General features: G+C 40.3%; 1 protein-coding gene across 4 annotated transcripts; it reads left to right on the top strand.

Moving 5' to 3' along the window:
* The first annotated feature begins 380 nt into the window (after positions 1–380).
* On the top strand, positions 381–20334 carry LOC147007323 (G1/S-specific cyclin-D2-like). 4 transcript variants are annotated; one of them, XM_085867354.1, is made up of 6 exons: positions 381–11377; positions 11661–11837; positions 14581–14796; positions 15975–16134; positions 19586–19710; positions 19834–20334. In XM_085867354.1, exons 2-6 carry the CDS (start codon positions 11718–11720, stop codon positions 19966–19968), a joined length of 756 nt encoding a protein of 251 aa, XP_085723480.1. In that variant the 5' UTR covers positions 381–11377; positions 11661–11717; the 3' UTR covers positions 19969–20334. The 4 variants fall into 4 exon arrangements, with proteins under 4 accessions (XP_085723480.1, XP_085723479.1, XP_085723478.1 ...); XM_085867353.1 differs by having other exon boundaries at positions 381–11490; XM_085867352.1 differs by having other exon boundaries at positions 382–11377; positions 11635–11837.
* The last annotated feature ends 1922 nt before the right edge of the window (positions 20335–22256 follow it).

The following is a 22256-nucleotide window of genomic DNA, read 5'->3' as shown; positions in this document are numbered from 1 at the left end:
ACAGTCCATATAAATGTTTCTCACAAACAGTCCACATAAATGTTTCTCACAGACAGTCCATATAAATGTTTCTCACAGACAGTCCATATAAATGTTTCTCACAGACAGTCCATATAAATGTTTCTCACAGACAGTCCATATAAATGTTTCTCACAGACAGTCCATATAAATGTTTCTCACAGACAGTCCATATAAATGTTTCTCACAGACAGTCCATATAAATGTTTCTCACAGACAGTCCATATAAATGTTTCTCACAGACAGTCCATATAAATGTTTCTCACAAACAGTCCATATAAATGTTTCTCACAGACAGTCCATATAAATGTTTCTCTCAGACACCATATAAATGTTTCTCACAGATAGTTCATATAAAAGTTTCTCACAGACAGCCCATATAAATGTTTCTCACAAACAGTCCATATCAATGTTTCTCACAGATAGTCCATAGAAATGTTTCTCACAGATAGTTCATATAAAAGTTTCTCACAGACAGTCCATAGAAATGTTTCTCACAGATTGTTCATATAAAAGTTTCTCACAGATAGTTCATATAAATGTTTCTCATAGAGAGTCCACATAAATGTTTCTCACAGAGAGTCCATATCAATGTTTCTCACAGACAGTCCATATAAATGTTTCTCACAGACAGTCCAAATAAATGTTTCTCTCAGACTCCACATAAATGTTTCTCACAAACAGTCCATATAAATGTTTCTCACAAACAGTCCATATAAATGTTTCTCACAAACAGTCCATATAAATGTTTCTCACAAACAGTCCAAATAAATGTTTCTCTCAGACTCCACATAAATGTTTATCACAAACAGTCCATAGAAATGTTTCTCACAAACAGTCCATATAAATGTTTCTCACAAACAGTCCATATAAATGTTTCTCACAAACAGTCCAAATAAATGTTTCTCTCAGACTCCATATAAATGTTTCTCACAGACAGCCCATATTAATGTTTCTCACAGACAGTCCACATAAATGTTTCGCACAGACAGTCCATATAAATGTTTCACACAGACAGTCCACATAAATGTTTCGCACAGACAGTCCATATAAATGTTTCTCACAAACAGTCCACATAAATGTTTCGCACAGACAGTCCATATAAATGTTTCGCACAGACAGTCCACATAAATGTTTCGCACAGACAGTCCACATAAATGTTTCGCACAGACAGTCCATATAAATGTTTCTCACAAACAGTCCATATAAATGTTTCTCACAGTTTTTTTTGAATGTTTCTCACAGACAGTCCAATAATATAAATGTTTCTCACAAACAGTCTATACAAATGTTTCTCACAGACAGTCTATATAAATGTTTCTCACAAACAGCCGATATAAATGTTTCTCACAGACAGCCCATATAAATGTTTTTCACAGACAGTCCATGGAAATGTTTCTCACAGACAGTCTATATTAATGTTTCTCACAGAGAGTCCATATAAATGTTTCATTCTCACAGACAGTCCACATAAATGTTTCTCACAGACAGTCCATAACATTGTTTCTCACAGACAGTCCATATAAATGTTTCTCACAGACAATCCATATCAATGTTTCTCACAGACAGTCCAGAAAAATGTTTCTCATAGACAGTCCAGATAAATGTTTCTCACAGACAGTCCATACAAATGTTTCTCACAGACAGTCCATATAAATGTTTCATTCTCACAGACAGTCTACATAAATCTTTCTCACAGACAGTCCATATAAATGTTTATCACAGACAGTCCATATAAATGTTTCTCACAAAGCCCATATAAATGTTTCACACAGAAAGTCCACATAAATGTTTCTCACAAACAGTCCAGATATATGTTTCTCACAGACAGCCCATACAAATGTTTCTCACAGAGAGTCCATATAAATGTTTCTCACAGACTCCACATAAATGTTTCTCACAAACAGTCCATATAAATGTTTCTCACAAACAGTCCAGATAAATGTTTCTCACAAACAGTCCATATAAATGTTTCTCACAAACAGTCCATATAAATGTTTCTCACAAACAGTCCAAATAAATGTTTCTCTCAGACTCCACATAAATGTTTATCACAAACAGTCCACATAAATGTTTCTCACAAACAGTCCAAATAAATGTTTTTCTCAGACTCCATATAAATGTTTCTCACAAACAGTCCATATAAATGTTTCTCACAAACAGTCCAAATAAATGTTTCTCTCAGACTCCATATAAATGTTTCTCACAGACAGCCCATATTAATGTTTCTCACAGACAGTCCATATAAATGTTTCTCACAGACAGTCCATATAAATGTTTCTCACAGACAGCCCATATTAATGTTTCTCACAGACAGTCCATATAAATGTTTCTCACAGACAGTCCATATAAATGTTTCTCACAGTTTTTTTTGAATGTTTCTCACAGACAGTCCAATAATATAAATGTTTCTCACAAACAGTCTCTGCAAATGTTTCTCACAGACAGTCCATATAAATGTTTCTCACAGACAGTCTATATAAATGTTTCTCACAGACAGCCCATATCAATGTTCCTCACAGACAACCCAGATAAATGTTTCTCACAGACAGTCTAGAAAATGTTTTTCACAGACAGTCCATGGAAATGTTTCTCACAGACAGTCTTTATTAATGTTTCTCACAGACAGTCCAAATAAAGGTTTCTCACAGACAGTCCATATAAATGTTTCATTCTCACAGACAGTCCACATAAATGTTTCTCACAGACAGTCCATATCAATGTTTCTCACAGATAGTCCATATAAATGTTTCTCACAGATAGTTCATATAAATGTTTCTCACAGACAGTCCATATAAATGTTTCTCACAGGCACTCCATAGAAATCTTTCTCACAGACAGTCCATATAAATCTTTCTCACAGACAGTCCATATAAAAGTTTCTCACAGACAGTCCATGTCAATGTTTCACACAGACAGTCCATATAAATGTTTCTCACAGACAGTCCATATAAATGTTTCTCACAGATAGTTCATATAAATGTTTCTCACAGACAGTCCATATAAATCTTTCTCACAGACAGTCCATATAAAAGTTTCTCACAGACAGTCCATGTCAATGTTTCTCACAGACAGTCCATATAATATAAATGTTTCTCACAAACAGTCCAGATCAATCTTTCTCACAGACAGTCCATATAAATGTTTCTCACAGACAGTCCATATTAAAGTTTCTCACAGACAGTCCATGTCAATGTTTCTCACAGACAGTCCATAGAAATCTGTCTCATAGACAGTCCATATAAATCTTTCTCACAGACAGTCCATATAAAAGTTTCTCACAGACAGTCCATAGAAATGTTTCTCACAGATAGTTCATATAAAAGTTTCTCACAGACAGCCCATATAAATGTTTCTCACAAACAGTCCATATCAATGTTTCTCACAGATAGTCCATATAAATGTTTCTCACAAACAGTCCATATAAATGTTTCTCACAGAGAGTCCATATAAATGTTTCTCACAGACAGTCCATATAAATGTTTCTCACAGAGAGTCCATATAAATGTTTCACACAGAAAGTCCACATAAATCTTTGTCACAAACAGTCCATATATATGTTTCTCACAGACAGTCCATATAAATGTTTCTCACAAACAGTCCATATCAATGTTTCTCACAGATAGTCCATATAAATGTTTCTCACAAACAGTCCATATAAATGTTTCTCACAGAGAGTCCATATAAATGTTTCTCACAGACAGTCCATATAAATGTTTCTCACAGAGAGTCCATATAAATGTTTCACACAGAAAGTCCACATAAATGTTTCTCACAAACAGTACAGATATATGTTTCTCACAGAGAGTCCATATAAATGTTTCTCACAGACTCCACATAAATGTTTCTCACAAACAGTCCATATAAATGTTTCTCACAAACAGTCCATATAAATGTTTCTCACAAACAGTCCATATAAATGTTTCTCACAAACAGTCCAAATAAATGTTTCTCTCAGACACCATATAAATGTTTCTCACAGATAGTTCATATAAATGTTTCTCACAGACAGTCCATGTCAATGTTTCTCACAGACAGTCCATATAAATGTTTCTCACAAACAGTCCATATCAATCTTTCTCACAGACAGTCCATATAAATGTTTCTCACAAAGCCCATATAAATGTTTCACACAGAAAGTCCACATAAATGTTTCTCACAAACAGTCCAGATATATGTTTCTCACAGAGAGTCCATATAAATGTTTCTCACAGACTCCACATAAATGTTTCTCACAAACAGTCCATATAAATGTTTCTCACAAACAGTCCATATAAATGTTTCTCACAAACAGTCCATATAAATGTTTCTCACAAACAGTCCAAATAAATGTTTCTCTCAGACACCATATAAATGTTTCTCACAGATAGTTCATCTAAATGTTTCTCACAGACAGTCCATGTCAATGTTTCTCACAGACAGTCCATATAAATGTTTCTCACAAACAGTCCATATCAATCTTTCTCACAGACAGTCCATATAAATGTTTCTCACAAAGCCCATATAAATGTTTCACACAGAAAGTCCACATAAATGTTTCTCACAAACAGTCCAGATATATGTTTCTCACAGACAGCCCATACAAATGTTTCTCACAGAGAGTCCATATAAATGTTTCTCACAGATAGTCCATATAAATGTTTCTCACAGACAGTCTATATAAATGTTTCTCACAGACAGTACATATAAATGTTTCTCACAGATAGTCCATAAAAATGTTCCTCACAGACAGTCCATATAAATGTTTCTCACAGAGAGTCCACATAAATGTGTCTCACAGTCCATATAAATGTTTCTCACAAACAGTCCATATTAATGTTTCTCACAAACAGTCCATATAAATGTTTCTCACAAACAGTCCATATAAATGTTTCTCACAGACAGTCTATATAAATGTTTCTCACAGACAGTCTATATAAATGTTTCTCACAGACAGTCCATATAAATGTTTCTCACAGACAGTCTATATAAATGTTTCTCACAGACAGTCCATAGAAATGTTTCTCACAGATAGTCCATAAAAATGTTCCTCACAGACAGTCCACATAAATGTTTCTCACAGTCTATATAAATGTTTCTCACAGACAGTCCATAGAAATGTTTCTCACAGATAGTCCATATAAATGTTTCTCACAGACAGTCGACATAAATGTTTCTCACAGTCTATATAAATGTTTCTCACAGACAGTCCATAGAAATGTTTCTCACAGATAGTCCATAAAAATGTTCCTCACAGACAGTCCATATAAATGTTTCTCACAGACAGTCCACATAAATGTTTCTCACAGTCGATATAAATGTTTCTCACAGACAGTCCATATAAATGTTTCTCACAGATAGTCCATAAAAATGTTCCTCACAGACAGTCCATATAAATGTTTCTCACAGACAGTCCACATAAATGTTTCTCACAGTCGATATAAATGTTTCTCACAGACAGTCCATATAAATGTTTCTCACAGACAGTCCACATAAATGTTTCTCACAAACAGTCCATATAAATGTTTCTCACAAACAGTCCATATTAATGTTTCTCACAAACAGTCCATATAAATGTTTCTCACAGACAGTCTATATAAATGTTTCTCACAGACAGTCCATATAAATGTTTCTCACAGACAGTCTCTTTAAATGTTTCTCACAGACAGTCTTTCTCGATGTTTCTTACAGACAGTCCATATAAATCTTTCTCACAGACAGTCCATAAAAATGTTCCTCACAAACAGTCCATATAAATGTTTCTCACAAACAGTCCATATAAATGTTTCTCACAAACAGTCCATATTAATGTTTCTCACAAACAGTCCATATAAATGTTTCTCACAAACAGTCCATAAAAATGTTCCTCACAAACAGTCCATATAAATGTTTCTCACAGATAGTCCATATAAATGTTTCTCACAGACAGTCCATAAAAATGTTCCTCACAGATAGCCCATATAAATGTTTCTCACAGAGTCCACATAAATGTTTCTCACAGACAGTCTATATAAATGTTTCTCACAGACAGTCCATATAAATGTTTCGCACAGACAGTCGATATAAATATTTCTCACAGACAGTCCATATGAATGTTTCTCACAGACAGTGTTTTTAAATATTTCTCACAGACAGTGCATGAAAATGTTTCTCACAGACAGTCTATATAAATGTTTCTCACAGACAGTCCATATAAATGTTTCTCACAGATAGTCCATATAAATGTTCCTCACAGACAGTCCACATAAATGTTTTTCACAGACAGTCTATTTCAATGTTTCTCACAGACAGTCCATATAAATGTTTCTCACAGACAGTACATATAAATATTTCTCACAGACAGTCCATATAAATGTTTCTCACAGACAGTACATATAAATGTTTCTCACAGACAGTCCACATAAATGTTTCTCACAGACAGTACATATAAATGTTTCTCACAGACAGTCCATATAAATGTTTCTCACAGATAGTCCATAAAAATGTTCCTCACAGACAGTCCATATAAATGTTTCTCACAGACAGTCTGTATAAATGTTTCTCACAGACAGTCCATAGAAATGTTTCTCACAGACAGTACATATAAATGTTTCTCACAGATAGTCCATAAAAATGTTCCTCACAGACAGTCCATATAAATGTTTCTCACAGACAGTCCACATAAATGTTTCTCACAGTCCATATAAATGTTTCTCACAAACAGTCCATATTAATGTTTCTCACAAACAGTCCATATAAATGTTTCTCACAGTCCATATAAATGTTTCTCACAAACAGTCCATATAAATGTTTCTCACAGACAGTCTATATAAATGTTTCTCACAGACAGTCTATATAAATGTTTCTCACAGACAGTCTATATAAATGTTTCTCACAGACAGTCCATATAAATGTTTCTCACAGACAGTCTATATAAATGTTTCTCACAGACAGTCCATATAAATGTTTTTCACAGACAGTCTATTTCAATGTTTCTCACAGACAGTCCATATAAATGTTTCTCACAGACAGTCCACATAAATGTTTCTCACAGACAGTACATATAAATGTTTCTCACAGACAGTACATATAAATATTTCTCACAGACAGTCCATATAAATGTTTCTCACAGACAGTCCACATAAATGTTTCTCACAGACAGTACATATAAATGTTTCTCACAGACAGTCCATATAAATGTTTCTCACATATAGTCCATAAAAATGTTCCTCACAGACAGTCCATATAAATGTTTCTCACAGACAGTCTATATAAATGTTTCTCACAGACAGTACATATAAATGTTTCTCACAGATAGTCCATAAAAATGTTCCTCACAGACAGTCCATATAAATGTTTCTCACAGACAGTCCACATAAATGTTTCTCACAGTCCATATAAATGTTTCTCACAAACAGTCCATATTAATGTTTCTCACAAACAGTCCATATAAATGTTTCTCACAAACAGTCCATATAAATGTTTCTCACAGACAGTCTATATAAATGTTTCTCACAGACAGTCTATATAAATGTTTCTCACAGACAGTCCATATAAATGTTTCTCACAGACAGTCTATATAAATGTTTCTCACAGACAGTCCATAGAAATGTTTCTCACAGATAGTCCATAAAAATGTTCCTCACAGACAGTCCACATAAATGTTTCTCACAGTCTATATAAATGTTTCTCACAGACAGTCCATAGAAATGTTTCTCACAGATAGTCCATATAAATGTTTCTCACAGACAGTCCACATAAATGTTTCTCACAGTCTATATAAATGTTTCTCACAGACAGTCCATAGAAATGTTTCTCACAGATAGTCCATATAAATGTTTCTCACAGACAGTCCACATAAATGTTTCTCACAGTCGATATAAATGTTTCTCACAGACAGTCCATATGAATGTTTCTCACAGACAGTCCACATAAATGTTTCTCACAGTCCATATAAATGTTTCTCACAAACAGTCCATATAAATGTTTCTCACAAACAGTCCATATTAATGTTTCTCACAAACAGTCCATATAAATGTTTCTCACAGACAGTCTATATAAATGTTTCTCACAGACAGTCCATATAAATGTTTCTCACAGACAGTCTCCATAAATGTTTCTCACAGACAGTCTTTCTCGATGTTTCTTACAGACAGTCCATATAAATCTTTCTCACAGACAGTCCATATGAATGTTTCTCACAGACAGTCTCTATAAATGTTTCTCACAGACAGTCTTTCTCGATGTTTCTTCCAGACAGTCCATATAAATCTTTCTCACAGATAGTCCATATAAAGTCCATCTAACTTTCAGGTCCTCACACTACAGGAACTTTCAGGTCCTCACACTACAGGAGCTTTCAGGTCCTTCCACTACGGGTACTTTCAGGTCCTCACACTACAGGAACTTTCAGGTCCTCACACTACAGGTACTTTCAGGAAGGAAAGCAGGGGATTTGAAGGAGGTGGGTTTGGGGTGGATTAACGGGGGAAGAAAACATCATGGTTTTGGATGGGGGGGGGAAGATAAAAGATGGTGGTGAACAGCTGTTTTGAATTCCTGGATGTAAGAGTGGGATTAAAGAGAGTGGGAGTTTGTTCCAAAGGTGGGGAAAGAAGAGGAATGAAAGGGTGAAGGTGAGTCATGATTTTGGTATTTTTTACCAGAAGGGAGTTGCTGGCACACCTTGAGTGCCCTGCGGAAATAGTATGGTACATATTGCAGTCAGAGCAGGGGTCATTTGTCCAAAGGTCATTTGTCAATTTGGACCTTAAGTCCAAATGCAAGGTATCACCAGTCATCGCGAGTCTCTTCTATTGGCTCTGTGACGTCATGGGCTTTCCCTCCCCGAAGTCCACGTCCTCCAGGACTCTCCACGCACTACATCACGTCACTTCCGGTCACGTGGACCGCGTCGCCGTCACCATCAATCAGTCGATCTGTGATTTACAATTCGCTCTTCAACTTACTGTCATAAAAAATAATTAAATGGGATCAAACACGACACCATCTTATGACAAAGAACTACACACTTGTGTCGAATGTCTTATTGATAATTATGACGTCATAGGTCACGTGGTGTGGCAGCCACGTTGGAAAAAAACATAAACACTTTTGACCACTGTCTCTGAAACCGCACACCGAGGAAAAAAATTGAAACGATGCATGACACTACAGCTTGGCATGGAGCCTCCCGGAGGAGGACACAACTGAAGGAGTGGAGGTGAGAAATAAATAAAAGGAATGGAGTCGCTGAGGGTTGGCATGAAAAAAAAAATCAAAATCATTTCAATTTGCTCACATGGCAACAAGGAATGGTGCGACACATAAAGGGTTATTGTGACAGCCAGGAATCTCGAGGAAACAAATATCACCATAGCAACAGCCCGAGTTCCCAGGGGAATTCTGCAAGCGTTTTAGTCTTCCGTTAGCACGTCCGTTGGTGAATTGAAAGCCAACACTATGGAAGTGAGATTCTCGTTCCGAATTCCAAAGCCAAGAAGGGCAAGAAAACAATAAACAATTAACGAACAATTGTCCCATTTGGAATTCAGCAAATATGGTCAATGATTTCGTTTGAAGAACAACGTCAGGAAAGAACTATCCAGGACACGGAGGGAGAGGTTTTGTATAGGTAGCCATCCAAACGGTACCATTCAGCTCAAAAGATGCTGCACACGTGTAGGGAGACTCATGTTCCTTTTGTTGCACTCTCAAATATCCCAATCAACCTTGGCTGCACCCAATGCGATGTCACAGGTGACAATAACTTACGCTTGGTTTTACAAAAAAACATCTACACGCACACACACATCGACACGCACACACACATATGTCCAATAAGAGAACGTCCAAAGAGACAGGAAAGGTGACACATCTACTGTATAATGGATGATCTCAAACTCTTTGCACCAAACGACGAAAACTTGGGAAAACAACTGAAATGAGTGAAACGGTACTCCGACAACATTCTCAAGACCTTCGGATCCAAAGCCCACCACCCGAACTATTAAGCCAACACCATGTGTAGAGGGCATCCCTGACTCCTTAACGTATCTCCCCGGCTATCGTCCCCTGACCTTACACTTCACAGCCCCCAGGAGTACCTGTGGCTGTGACTTCCCCTCCGCTCCCACCTCATATTTGTCTGTGTGTTGGTGTTGTACGGTGATGACTCTCCATCTCTATCTCTCTCAGACAACGTGGACAAACCTTTAAACACTCATCCCGACTCTCTCTTACTCGTACGTGGTGATGTAAATTGTCAGCGTGCAAATTGGCTGGGCGTTGGTACCTCCCTCTCACCAGCCACGGCTCTTCAACAAAGGACTTCTGTGACGTCACGGGACTGATGCAATCCGTGAACTTTCCCACGTGGATTTCCGTCGATGAGAAAGCCTCCCTTCTGGACTTGCGGATGACGCACTTCCCCACAAACGTCTCCTACTCCCGACGACATCGGAACGGAATTTCCCCTCGATAAGTGTGCCAAGCGCACATTCATCCTCTTTGAACCGATAAAAACGGACAACGCCAACAATGACCTCGACGCAACAACACGGGATGGAGAAAAACGAAGCTTCGTACAAACACCACGGAGAGGAAGAGGGTCACCAAATATGTCACCAACAAATGGGAAAAACAATCACCGAGAAGTAAAGAACGAGGCTGATCATGAAAACACACCTGGCCCTGAGAAACAAGGCTCAAAGCCTGAAACCAACCAGCAGTACCGGCAGGTATCCCAACACACCTGCGGAATAGTAAACCGGTCACTCCAAGCTCGATATCGAAACGAGGAAACCCTCACCATACACACACGTTCTCCACAAATGTTCATCTCCATTAATAAAATACAACAAATAAATATTATTTATCAAACACATTATGAATTATTATTAAAATAGTTTGTTGCCGGTTGCTAGGAAACGCAGTGCAGCACGTTAAAATCGGTTATTCATGACGGTTTGAGTCGATGGTTCGATGGAGCTGCCGTTGTCATGGACACGTCCTCAAGGTAAAGTGCAATATTTAATTCCGGGCTACAAGGAAACAAAGGTGAAAACTTTGAAAGGGAAGGTGTGCACACTTTGTCCAGGTACTGTAAGTGTGACGCACCCTGATCACGCGACTCGAATGGACCAATCACAGGACGTCCTTATCAAGGCTCACGTTGCCTTTCCAACACAAAGGAACAAAACACTTTCGTTTAAAATCAAATAATTTCCATTTAGGACACAAGAACTTACACGTAAACCAAGAAACAATCATCTTCGAATCGAACAAGAATAAAATTAATATTTATTTCAACATCGGCGAAATAAATAATCTCGAATCGACCAATCACAAGACGACGTGACTTGGCGCTTTTCCCACGGAGTTCAGTCACCGGAAAGAAACGGTTCGGTTCTCAAATTGAATAATTTTAACACAAACTGATTGATTATTCAAGTTTAACACCAATTAATAAAAACAAATAACCTTGGTGTACACCTGGGGGAGAACAATAATAAGGTAAATCATGACGTTTTTCTGGTGGGGAACAATAATAAGGTAAATCATGACGTTTTCCTGGTGGGGAACAATAATAAGGTAAATCATGACGTTTTTCTGGTGGGGAACAATAATAAGGTAAACCATGACGTTTTCCCCTCTCAGGTAATTTGTGACTCGGTCCCCGACAGGTAAGTTTGTACCACTTGGTTCATCGCCGACGAGGCCCGAGGATCGCACGGAGATGCATGTCGATGTCGATGCCCCGAGGAGGATGCAACGTCGGTCCCTGCCGCGTACGACCCGATCCTGCAAGACGTGCAATCAGATCAAGGCTGTGTGACAAGGTCGTCGTCTGGATGTTGGACGTGAGTACAGGTGGTTCACCCTCATGGGAATGATGAACGTCATCAACGGCGGGGGGGGGGGGGGTTGGGGAGTAAAATATGAGGGGACAAGGCCTTAAGAACAGGCTCAGACAGACGGGATGACTGGACTGTGGGTGTAAGGACGGTGCAGGACAAGGCAGTTAGAACAAGCCTTCAGCAATCTCCGTCTACCAACCTCTCACTCCATCTCTCACAGACTGCTCACACTGATTAGTCTCACACTGATTAGACTCATACTGAATAGACTCATACTGATGAGACTCACACTGATTAGTCTCACACTGATTAGAATCATAATGATTAGTCTCACACTGATTAGACTCATACTGATGAGACTCATACTGATTAGTCTCACACTGATTAGACTCACACTGATTAGTCTCACACTGATTAGACTCATACTGATGAGACTCATACTGATTAGTCTCACACTGATTAGACTCATACTGATTAGACTCATACTGATTAGACTCATACTGATTAGTCTCACACTGATTAGACTCACACTGATTAGACTCATACTGATTAGTCTCACACTGATTAGACTCATACTGATTAGACTCATACTGATTAGACTCATACTGATTAGACTCATACTGATTAGTCTCACACTGATTAGTCTCACACTGATTAGACTCATACTGAATAGACTCATACTGATGAGACTCACACTGATTAGTCTCACACTGATTAGACTCACACTGATTAGACTCATACTGATTAGACTCACACTGATTAGATTCATACTGATTAGATTCATGCTGATTAGATTCAGACTGATTAGATTCATACTGATTAGATTCAGACTGATTAGATTCATACTGATTAGACTCACACTGATTAGATTCAGACTGATTAGATTCATACTGATTAGACACACTGATTAGATTCAGACTGATTAGATTCAGACTGATTAGATTCATACTGATTAGATTCAGACTGATTAGATTCATACTGATTAGACTCACACTGATTAGATTCAGACTGATTAGATTCAGACTGATTAGATTCATACTGATTAGATTCATACTGATTAGATTCAGACTGATTAGATTCATACTGATTAGATTCACACTGATTAGATTCAGACTGATTAGATTCATACTGATTAGACTCAGACTGATTAGATTCAGACTGATTAGATTCATACTGATGAGATTCACACTGATTAGATTCAGACTGATTAGATTCATACTGATTAGACTCATACTGATTAGTCTCACACTGATTAGACTCATACTGATTAGTCTCACACTGATTAGACTCATACTGATTAGACTCATACTGATTATACTCATACTGATTAGACTCATACTGATTAGTCTCACACTGATTAGACTCATACTGATTAGACTCACACTGATTAGATTCAGACTGATTAGATTCATACTGATTAGATTCAGACTGATTAGATTCATACTGATTAGACTCACACTGATTAGATTCAGACTGATTAGATTCAGACTGATTAGATTCATACTGATTAGATTCATACTGATTAGATTCAGACTGATTAGATTCATACTGATTAGACTCACACTGATTAGATTCAGACTGATTAGATTCATACTGATTAGACTCACACTGATTAGATTCAGACTGATTAGATTCAGACTGATTAGATTCATACTGATTAGATTCATACTGATTAGACTCACACTGATTAGATTCAGACTGATTGGATTCAGACTGATTAGATTCATACTGATTAGATTCAGACTGATTAGATTCACACTGATTAGATTCAGACTGATTAGATTCAGACTTATTAGATTCATACTGATTAGACTCACACTGATTAGATTCAGACTGATTAGATTCAGACTGATTAGATTCATACTGATTAGATTCATACTGATTAGATTCAGACTGATTAGATTCAGACTGATTAGATTCATACTGATTAGACTCACACTGATTAGATTCAGACTGATTAGATTCATACTGATTAGATTCATACTGATTAGACTCACACTGATTAGATTCAGACTGATTAGATTCAGACTGATTAGATTCATACTGATTAGATTCATACTGATTAGATTCAGACTGATTAGATTCAGACTGATTAGATTCATACTGATTAGACTCACACTGATTAGATTCAGACTGATTAGATTCATACTGATTAGACTCACACTGATTAGACTCACACTGATTAGATTCATACTGATTAGACTCACACTGATTAGACTCACACTGATTAGATTCATACTGATTAGACTCACACTGATTAGATTCAAACTGATTAGATTCATACTGATTAGATTCACACTGATTAGATTCATACTGATTAGATTCATACTGATTAGATTCATACTTATTAGACTCACACTGATTGGACTCACACTGATTAGACTCAGCGTGATTCGACTCACACTGTTCCGAGTCAGGCTGATATTCCTTTCATGTTGAAAACTCCCTGTGACACGAAACCTCCACCACCACCATTGACTTCTGACGTTTGTTTCCATCACTTCTCCCTTCCTTCATGATCCCCCCCTCGAGCCGCTTTATTTAGGATTTATAATCCTGAGATTGTGAAGACGCAGAATGAAAAGATTCAGATTGCTCAGACTCCACGCTCATGTGTTTATAATCGCTCAGAAAATTTATTTCTTCGATGTGCTTTTCAGCTCATTCATGACCATTTTTCAAAGGTCAAAGTTCACTCCAAGGTCGAGTCCGTCCACCCGATCACGGTTGTTCGTGCCTTCTGCAGGTGTGTCACAATGAGTGTTGCGATGGTGACCGCTATAGTCTAGCGGTGAAGTACCACGACCACTGCATGTGTATCATGACCCTTCCCGATGACGAGCTGCACGTACTTGGTGCCGCTTGCTTATTTGTGGCTTGTAAGCTGCAAACGTCGAATCCTCTCTCTGCGGAAAAGCTGGTTGCCTGCACACCCAAGTTGACCCAGAGACAGCAGTTAACGGTGCGGTTTGTCCTCCAGAGGGTTAATGGTGCTTCGATTTGCCTAAGTAGACGGGCTCGGGTTCGGTGGTGCCGGGTCACCGGGCCCGATGTTGGTTTTTATCACTAGGATGTTTAATTTCCTCTTTTGTACCCTCAGAATGAATATCTTTCAACCTGTTAACTTTTCATCATTCTTCATCAGCTCATGCATTTCTAATGGATGACCTTTGGGTTCATTGTTCGACTTGGCACCCTGTCTGACCACCTCAATTTCGCCATTGTAACTTTGACAAAGTGGTGATGGATTTGTATCATTTCGCACCTTTCAGGATTGGTAAATTGGAATTGACTTGTCGAGGGATTATTTCCCCTCTGCTGGTGCTGACACCAAGTGCAGTCAGTTTGATGCTGTGACCCATCCGACTGCCTCAGTGCAAGAGGGGAAACCATTTCAGCCTTGGAAAGACCAGAAGCGCGGCCTGCTCTGATTCATTGGATTTAACAAAAACAATCACAAAACTGATGCTTGTTTGCACATGGGCTGGAGCGGGAGGGTGCAGCACCTCAGGGATGCCATGACTCCTCGGTTAGCTTGAAAATGCTCCTGGAACCACTTCACCAGAAAGGCAGTTTTCAGTTGTGTCTGATGTTGTCAGGGATCTGAATATGTAGGTTTGATGACCATCGTGTTGTTGGGCGATTTTGCTCATGTCGAGGCTCATGTAAGAGCTAATACACAGCACATATAACAAGGCAGGAGAGAGAAGCACAAAATCGTGGGGAACAAAGACAATAGGAGATCTGTGGAAGGGAGAGGGATGGGGTGGGGAAAACGGGGTAAACAAGATGGTACTACAGGGACTTTCAGGACATAAAACAGGGAATTTGAAGGAGGTGGGTTTGGGGTGTATTAACGGGGGTAAAAAGATCAATATTTTGGATGGGGAAGATTTGAGATGGTGGTGAACAGTTGTTCAGAAGACTTGGAGAGAGGAGTGGGATTGAAGAGAGTGTAGGAGTTTGTTCCAGAGGTTGAGAAAAAACAGCAATGAAAGAGTGAAGGTGAGCAGTGATTCTTGATTTTGGCAGTTTCACCAGAATGGGTTTTTTTGGTGGTTGTCCTTGAGTGCCCTGTGGAAATACTTGATGCTGTTGATCTGTTCACTAATCTGCCCCACTCTCATCTCCACCCCGCAGACAATGGAGAACGAGGTCCTTAATTCCCTGGATTGGAAGTTGGTGGTCATTACAGCGAGTGACTTCATGCAGCATATACTGCATCACCTGGTCATCCCATCCGATGATTTGCCAAAGGTCCGCAAGCATGCTGAGACCTTTGCAAAGAAAAGCATCACTGGTGGGTGTTCTGTGTTGACCTGAAGTCAAAAACTCAACGCTTTTTAGTCATTACAGAAGTCAATGATCATGGAGATCCCAAAATAACAGATCAACTGAGGGGTTGAGGGACACAGGTGGACAATACATGGACAAACATGACAGAATGAGAAGCGGAGTGGCATTGGGGTAAAAAAGGGGACAAGGGAGAATGCGAGTGGGTATCATAGAAAGCATGAGGTGCCGATGGGCAGCGGTCTTGGGAGATTGGACGTTACAGCAAAAAACAATGGACACAGGGAGTTCCACAGGTGAGAGAAAAGCAGGATGACCATGAAAGACGGTGAACATCTGACGAAGACCTGATGAGGTTAACCAGGTGTGCGTTCCTGGCAGAATGCGAGAAACCTGTAAGGACAGGGAACCTTTGCAGATGAGAGAGGGTGGGTGAGGTTCGGCCAGAAGTGAGGAGCTAGCAAAGTAAGAGTCCAACAACGAACATGCCTGAGATGGATGAGAAGCAGTCCTTGGGCGTTGGCCTCCTGCCAAGAGATACCAAAAACTCATAAAAGTTTGGACTCGACTGTGGTGTCTGGACACGAACGCTGAGGGGCGTGGAGTGCTTATGATAATAGTCACGTGGTTCGGGGTTCATATATTCTTACGCGCCCGCTGGAGGCTCGGAGTGGTGTACATCCGAGTACGCAATAAAGCAGAGTTACGACTACACTCTCACGTCCCGTGTCTCACTGCACCTCGGACACCACACTCACCTCGAGGAGAGCAAGATGGGAAGCTGCTGCACTCGGCCCTTGTGGGGATGCCTACATACTCTATGGTACGTCAAATGACGATCTCGTTCATGGTAACGAACCATGCACAGTCCATAATTGACCTGTCTGGGTGGACAATTCCAAGGGTGGCCAGCCTTCGAGGTGAGTTTGGAGATATGGTCCACTCTCGACTTATAGTAAGGTCCAGGGTCTCCAAAGACCACACTTCCCCCATCGGTCAGCCACAGCAGTAAAGTGAGGTCTCTTTTTGCTTTCAAGTGAATGATAAGGACACCAAGAGACAATGAACAAGTCATCATGGTAATTGGGATCCCAGCATCTTGAGATATGTCCGATCATATATTAACAATGAAACACGTGTCCACATGATGTGGATGAGATATGTCCACATGATGAGCGTATTTCAATGTTCAATGACTGTTAAATACTCGTGTTTATGGTTTTTTAAAAAATCATGTTTATGGTGCGACCTGACCGTAGACCGAAGATTTGCAACAAGACGTCCGAACAGTTAAACACTCGTGTTAATCGTTTTTTATCCTTTTTATGGTCCAACCCCCCCAGAGACCGAAGATTTGCCACGAGGCGTCCGAATTGCATAAAAAAGGTGCAAAAACCGATCCCTGCAGCTGCAGACGAATCAGCCTTCTCTCACTCATCAGCAAGGTTATGGAATCCATCATCGCATCCAACATCAAATCCTTCCTCTTCTCCAATGGCTTCATTTCCGATTATGAACTTGATTTCGACCAGGTCACCCAACCCTGGACATGCTGCTTTCTGCTTTCCCAACAATGGATGGAGATCCAAAATGCCAAACATGAGATAAGAGCCATCTCCCTCGACATATCGCGAGCCTTCGATATGGTCTGTTAACCTGTCCTGCTCAACAAACTCTTCCTATGGTATCCAAGGCAATCTCCACTCATGGCTCGCAAACTTCCTCTCCTGTCACAGTCAACCCATGGCTCTGAATGGAATTCTTTCATCTCCTCTTCCCATCCAGGCTGGAGTTCCTCAAGGCAGTGCTCTGGGCCCTGTTCTTTTTCTGGTTTTCATCAATGATCTCTCCAACTCTCTGGAAAATCTTCTTTATCTCTTTGCTGATGACTCCACCCTCTGCTGTACCATCTCTCATCCCTCTGATCGGCAAGCAGCAGCTTCTGCACTCTCTGCAGACCTGGATAAAATCACAAGCTGGTCAAGCACTTGGAATTTGTCTTTCAATCCTAACAAATCTCACACGCTCACCATGTCTCTCCGAAAGGACTGTCTGGAACCCCCCTCGCCCCCCCCACCCTCCCTAATAGACTATCTGAACAATCCCCTTGAAGAAGACCTTTCATTCAAGCTTCTGGGTCTCACTATCTGCCACGGTCTTTCCTGGGAAAGCCGCATCTCCAAGCTGGCCTCCAAAGCCAGTTGCCGTCTCGGCATCATACGTCGTGCAAAGTCCTTTCTCGGCACACCTGAGCTCCTGACCACTTACAAAGCTTTCATCCACAATCTGATGGAGTACTGCCCTCCCCTCTGGGGTTTTGCTCCTGCCTCACACCTTGCTCGACTTCACGCTGTGGAAACCAAGGCTTTTAAGGTCATCTGGTATCTCTCGTGACAAAACTGAGTCTTTGGGTCTCTCACCCTCTCACCGGAGGCAGGTCAGTGGTCTTTCTGTCTTCTACCGTCTTCTCTCTGGCCTTGCCCCCCACCCCTCTGCTCTCTATGTACTCTGCCCCCCTATATTTCCACAGGGCGCTCAAGGTCCGCAAAAAAACCCCTTCTGGTGAAACTGCCAAAATCAAGAATCACTGCTCACCTTCATTCTTTCACTCCTCTTTTTACCCCTCAGTCCGAATTGGGCTGAAAAAGGGGTGTTGTCGTCACAGGCGTTGTCCGGGCGTCTGTCAAATTTTGCTTTCCGGCAATTTCGAGGAGAATGCCTTGTCCGATTAAATCCATTTTTGCAGGGTATGTTGGAGTTGAGTCGAGGAAGGTTCTTTCCAAAAATGGGCACGCTGTGATTTTCAATGTGGCCTCTATGGCAGCCATCTTGAAATTCGTTTCCGTCGATTTCGAGGAGAACGCCTTGTTGCAGGGTGTGTTGGGGTTGAGTAGAGGAAGGTTCCTTTCGAAAATGGGCGCGCTGCGATTTTCAGTGTGGCCGCCACGGCAGTCGTCTTGAAATTGGTTTTCGTCAATTTCGAGAACGGCTTGTCTTGTCCGATGAAATGCATTTTTGCAGTGTGTGTGTTGGAGTTGAGTCGAGGAAGGTTCCTTTCGAAAATGGGCGCTGCGATTTTCACGAGCCGCCACGGTAGCCATCTTGAAGTGTGATTGATTTTCGATATGACGTCCAACGTGCTCTAACTGACTGCATCATCGTGATATCACTGCTTCCTTTTACAATGCATGGGCTGAGGGGTTACGCCCGCTTTGCGGAGCTATTTTTCAACCTCTGGAACAAACTCCCACACTCTCTTCAATCCCTCTCTTCCCTCCAGGTCTTCAAAACAATTGTTCACCACCACCTCTTATCATCCCCCATCCAAAACCACGATCTTTTCTACCCCCATTAATCCACCCCAAACCGACCTCCCTTCAAATTCCCTGCTTTCCTTCCTGAAAGTCCATGTAGTTCCATCTTGTTTACTTCGTTCCCTATCCCTCTCCCTTCCACAGATCTCCTAACCGTAGCTGGAGTAAGTATCTACGCGGCCATCGTGCGAATGAGACGTCTTGCTGAGTCTTGGCCAGGGTTCCCCACATCACTGGATAAGATCACATCAATCATCAACAGCACTCCTGTGAGACATTACATGTGCAATGGAATCCCCTTAAAGTCATCCTGAATCTTCATTTCCACATTTTATCATTTAATTATCATCAATGATGATACCCTCATCTCTGCTCCTGGATCTCTTCCCCAGGAATTTGTGCGGACGTGCCAAGAGGAGTTGCAAGACGTTCTCCAGAAATGTCCCCAGCCATCTCATGAAAGGGATCCCCCCTCTGGAGAAGACCCCCCCACTAAGTTCCCGAGGATGACGCCAGAAAAGAAATAGACACCGACATGACTTTTGTGTTGTTTTTACGGATGAGACCTGCGTACGACGAGAGACGGAACGATTTCGATTTTGGGTGTGCAAAGCCCCAACACACCTGGATTCTCTCACAGACAAGAATCAGACACGTGACGTGCTATCACCCCCAACAGACGTTCTTTGTGTTGTCCGAGTTCAGTTCACTCCGTTTCATGTTTTACACGTTTGACCTTTTATTGTGGTTTTTCATATTTTCCATGTTTGACAAATTTAAGTGTATTATTTGTTGGACTGTGTCTTTATCCTTCAAAGGTAACCTGAGGTTTTGAGGACCCCAAGGTAACCTGTTTTTTTTTCCTTAGCATTAATAAATTTTAACCCTTCAGAGGTAACCTTCTGTTTTGAGGACCCCAAGGTAACTTGGGTTTTTTTCAACAAAATAAATTAATTTTAACCCTTCAGAGGTAACCTGGGGTTTTGAGGACCCCAAGGTAACCTGGGTTTTTTTTCTACAAAATAAATTAATTTTAACCCTTCAAAGGTAATCTGGGGTTTTGAGGACCCCAAGGTAACCTGGGTTTTTTTTCGACAAAATTAATTTATATATAACCCTTCATCGGTAATCTGGGGTTTTGAGGACCCCAAGGTAACCTGTTTTTTTTTTTTGGACAAAATAAATTAATTTTTAGCCTTCATCGGTAACCTGGGGTTTTGAGGACCCGAAGGTAAGCTGGTTTTTTTTTCAACAAAATAAATTTATTTTAAGCCTTCACAGGTAACCTGGGGTTTCGAGGACCCCAAGGTAACCTGAGTTTTTTTTCTACAAAATTAATTATTTTTAAGCCTTCATAGGTAACATGAGCCTCGACATGGTTTACAAAAAACCAGTCACTCGTATTAATCCTTTTTCATCATGTTTATGGTCCAACCCGACCACAGACGTCAGATTTGCCGCAATACGCCCATCACTCATCGCTGGAGTAAGTATCTACGCGGCCATTGTGCGATTGAGACGTCTTGCTGAGTCTTGGCCGGGGTTAACCTGGGGTTTTGAGGACCCTCAAGTAACCTGGGTTTTTTTCAACAAAATAAATTTATTTTAAACCTTCAAAGGAAACCTGGGGTTTTGAGGACCCTCAAGTAACCTGGGTTTTTTTTTTCAACAAAATAAATGAATTTTCACCCTTCATAGGTAACCTGGGGTTTTTTAGGACCCCAAGGTAACCTGGGTTTTGTTTTCTTCAAAATAAATTAATTTTAAGCCTTCATTGGTAACCTGGGGTTTTGAGGACACTAAGGTAACCTGGGGTTTTGAAGACCCTAAGGTAACCTGGGCTTTTCAAAAAAACAAAATTTTTAAAGGCACATTTTTTTTTCTCAAAACATGCTTCTTGTAAAAAAAATAAAAAATACTTATGAAGAGAACATTACTGTAGTTTTAGTCTTAAACTATGGTAAACGATTTCAATTTTATATTTACATAATGTGATTGTCATAAAATTATTCGAAGTTTTTTTCTGAAATTATTTTCCCGAGGTGGGGTCTGAAAGACCCCAGGTTGCCCAGATGTTACTGTGGGATGAAGGTTACCTGTTAAGTGTTGAATAAATATCTCTTGAACGACCTTTGGTATCTTTTGTTTGCAGTTGATTTTTAAAAGCAGGTGTGCACACCTCCCTGACCCAACTGGTATTTTCTTCTGTAGGCGTACGGTCATCCCTCTCGAATACAGTACAGCAATCCTCGTCGAGTACCGCACAGCCAGAAATAAATAAATGAGCGATTGACACCATGCTCGTTACCACATCGGTGTTTGTGTTGTCGAGTCACAGTTATCGTGGTCACAGACTCTGTGAACATTGATAAACACACACAAATGATCTAAAACTCTTTGCACCAAACGATGAAAAAGTGATGGAACTCAAACTTGTGAAACGGTACTCCGACGACATCCAAATGAGCCTGAAAACAAAGGATCTTAAAAAATACCTTGGAGGAGAAGAGGGCCACCAAATATGTCACAAAAAAAGTACGTAAAACAATTACCAAGGAGCGGAGAACGAAGCCGATCCTGAAATGTTCCACAAAAATCAGTGCATCGTGAGAATGTACGTGCTGCGACTGCTGGATGGGGGATGTGTGGGTTATTGGAGGTTCTTTCAGGCTGAGGGGTTGTTGCTGGTTCTGAAGAGCCTGCTCGAGGGTACCATCAGAGTTGGTGTTCCCACAGGCTTGCTGCAAGAAAGCTGGAGGCCCGAACCTGGATGGAGCACCCTGGAAATCTGCCTCATCATCTGGTGCAGGATCTC

This window comes from Eptatretus burgeri, unplaced genomic scaffold, assembly GCF_056783735.1.
Source record: "Eptatretus burgeri isolate ZD-2024b unplaced genomic scaffold, Ebu_testis_v1 Ebu_testis_scaffold_309, whole genome shotgun sequence".
Lineage (NCBI taxonomy): Eukaryota > Metazoa > Chordata > Myxini > Myxiniformes > Myxinidae > Eptatretus > Eptatretus burgeri.
This window is presented reverse-complemented; position numbering and strand designations above follow the sequence as displayed.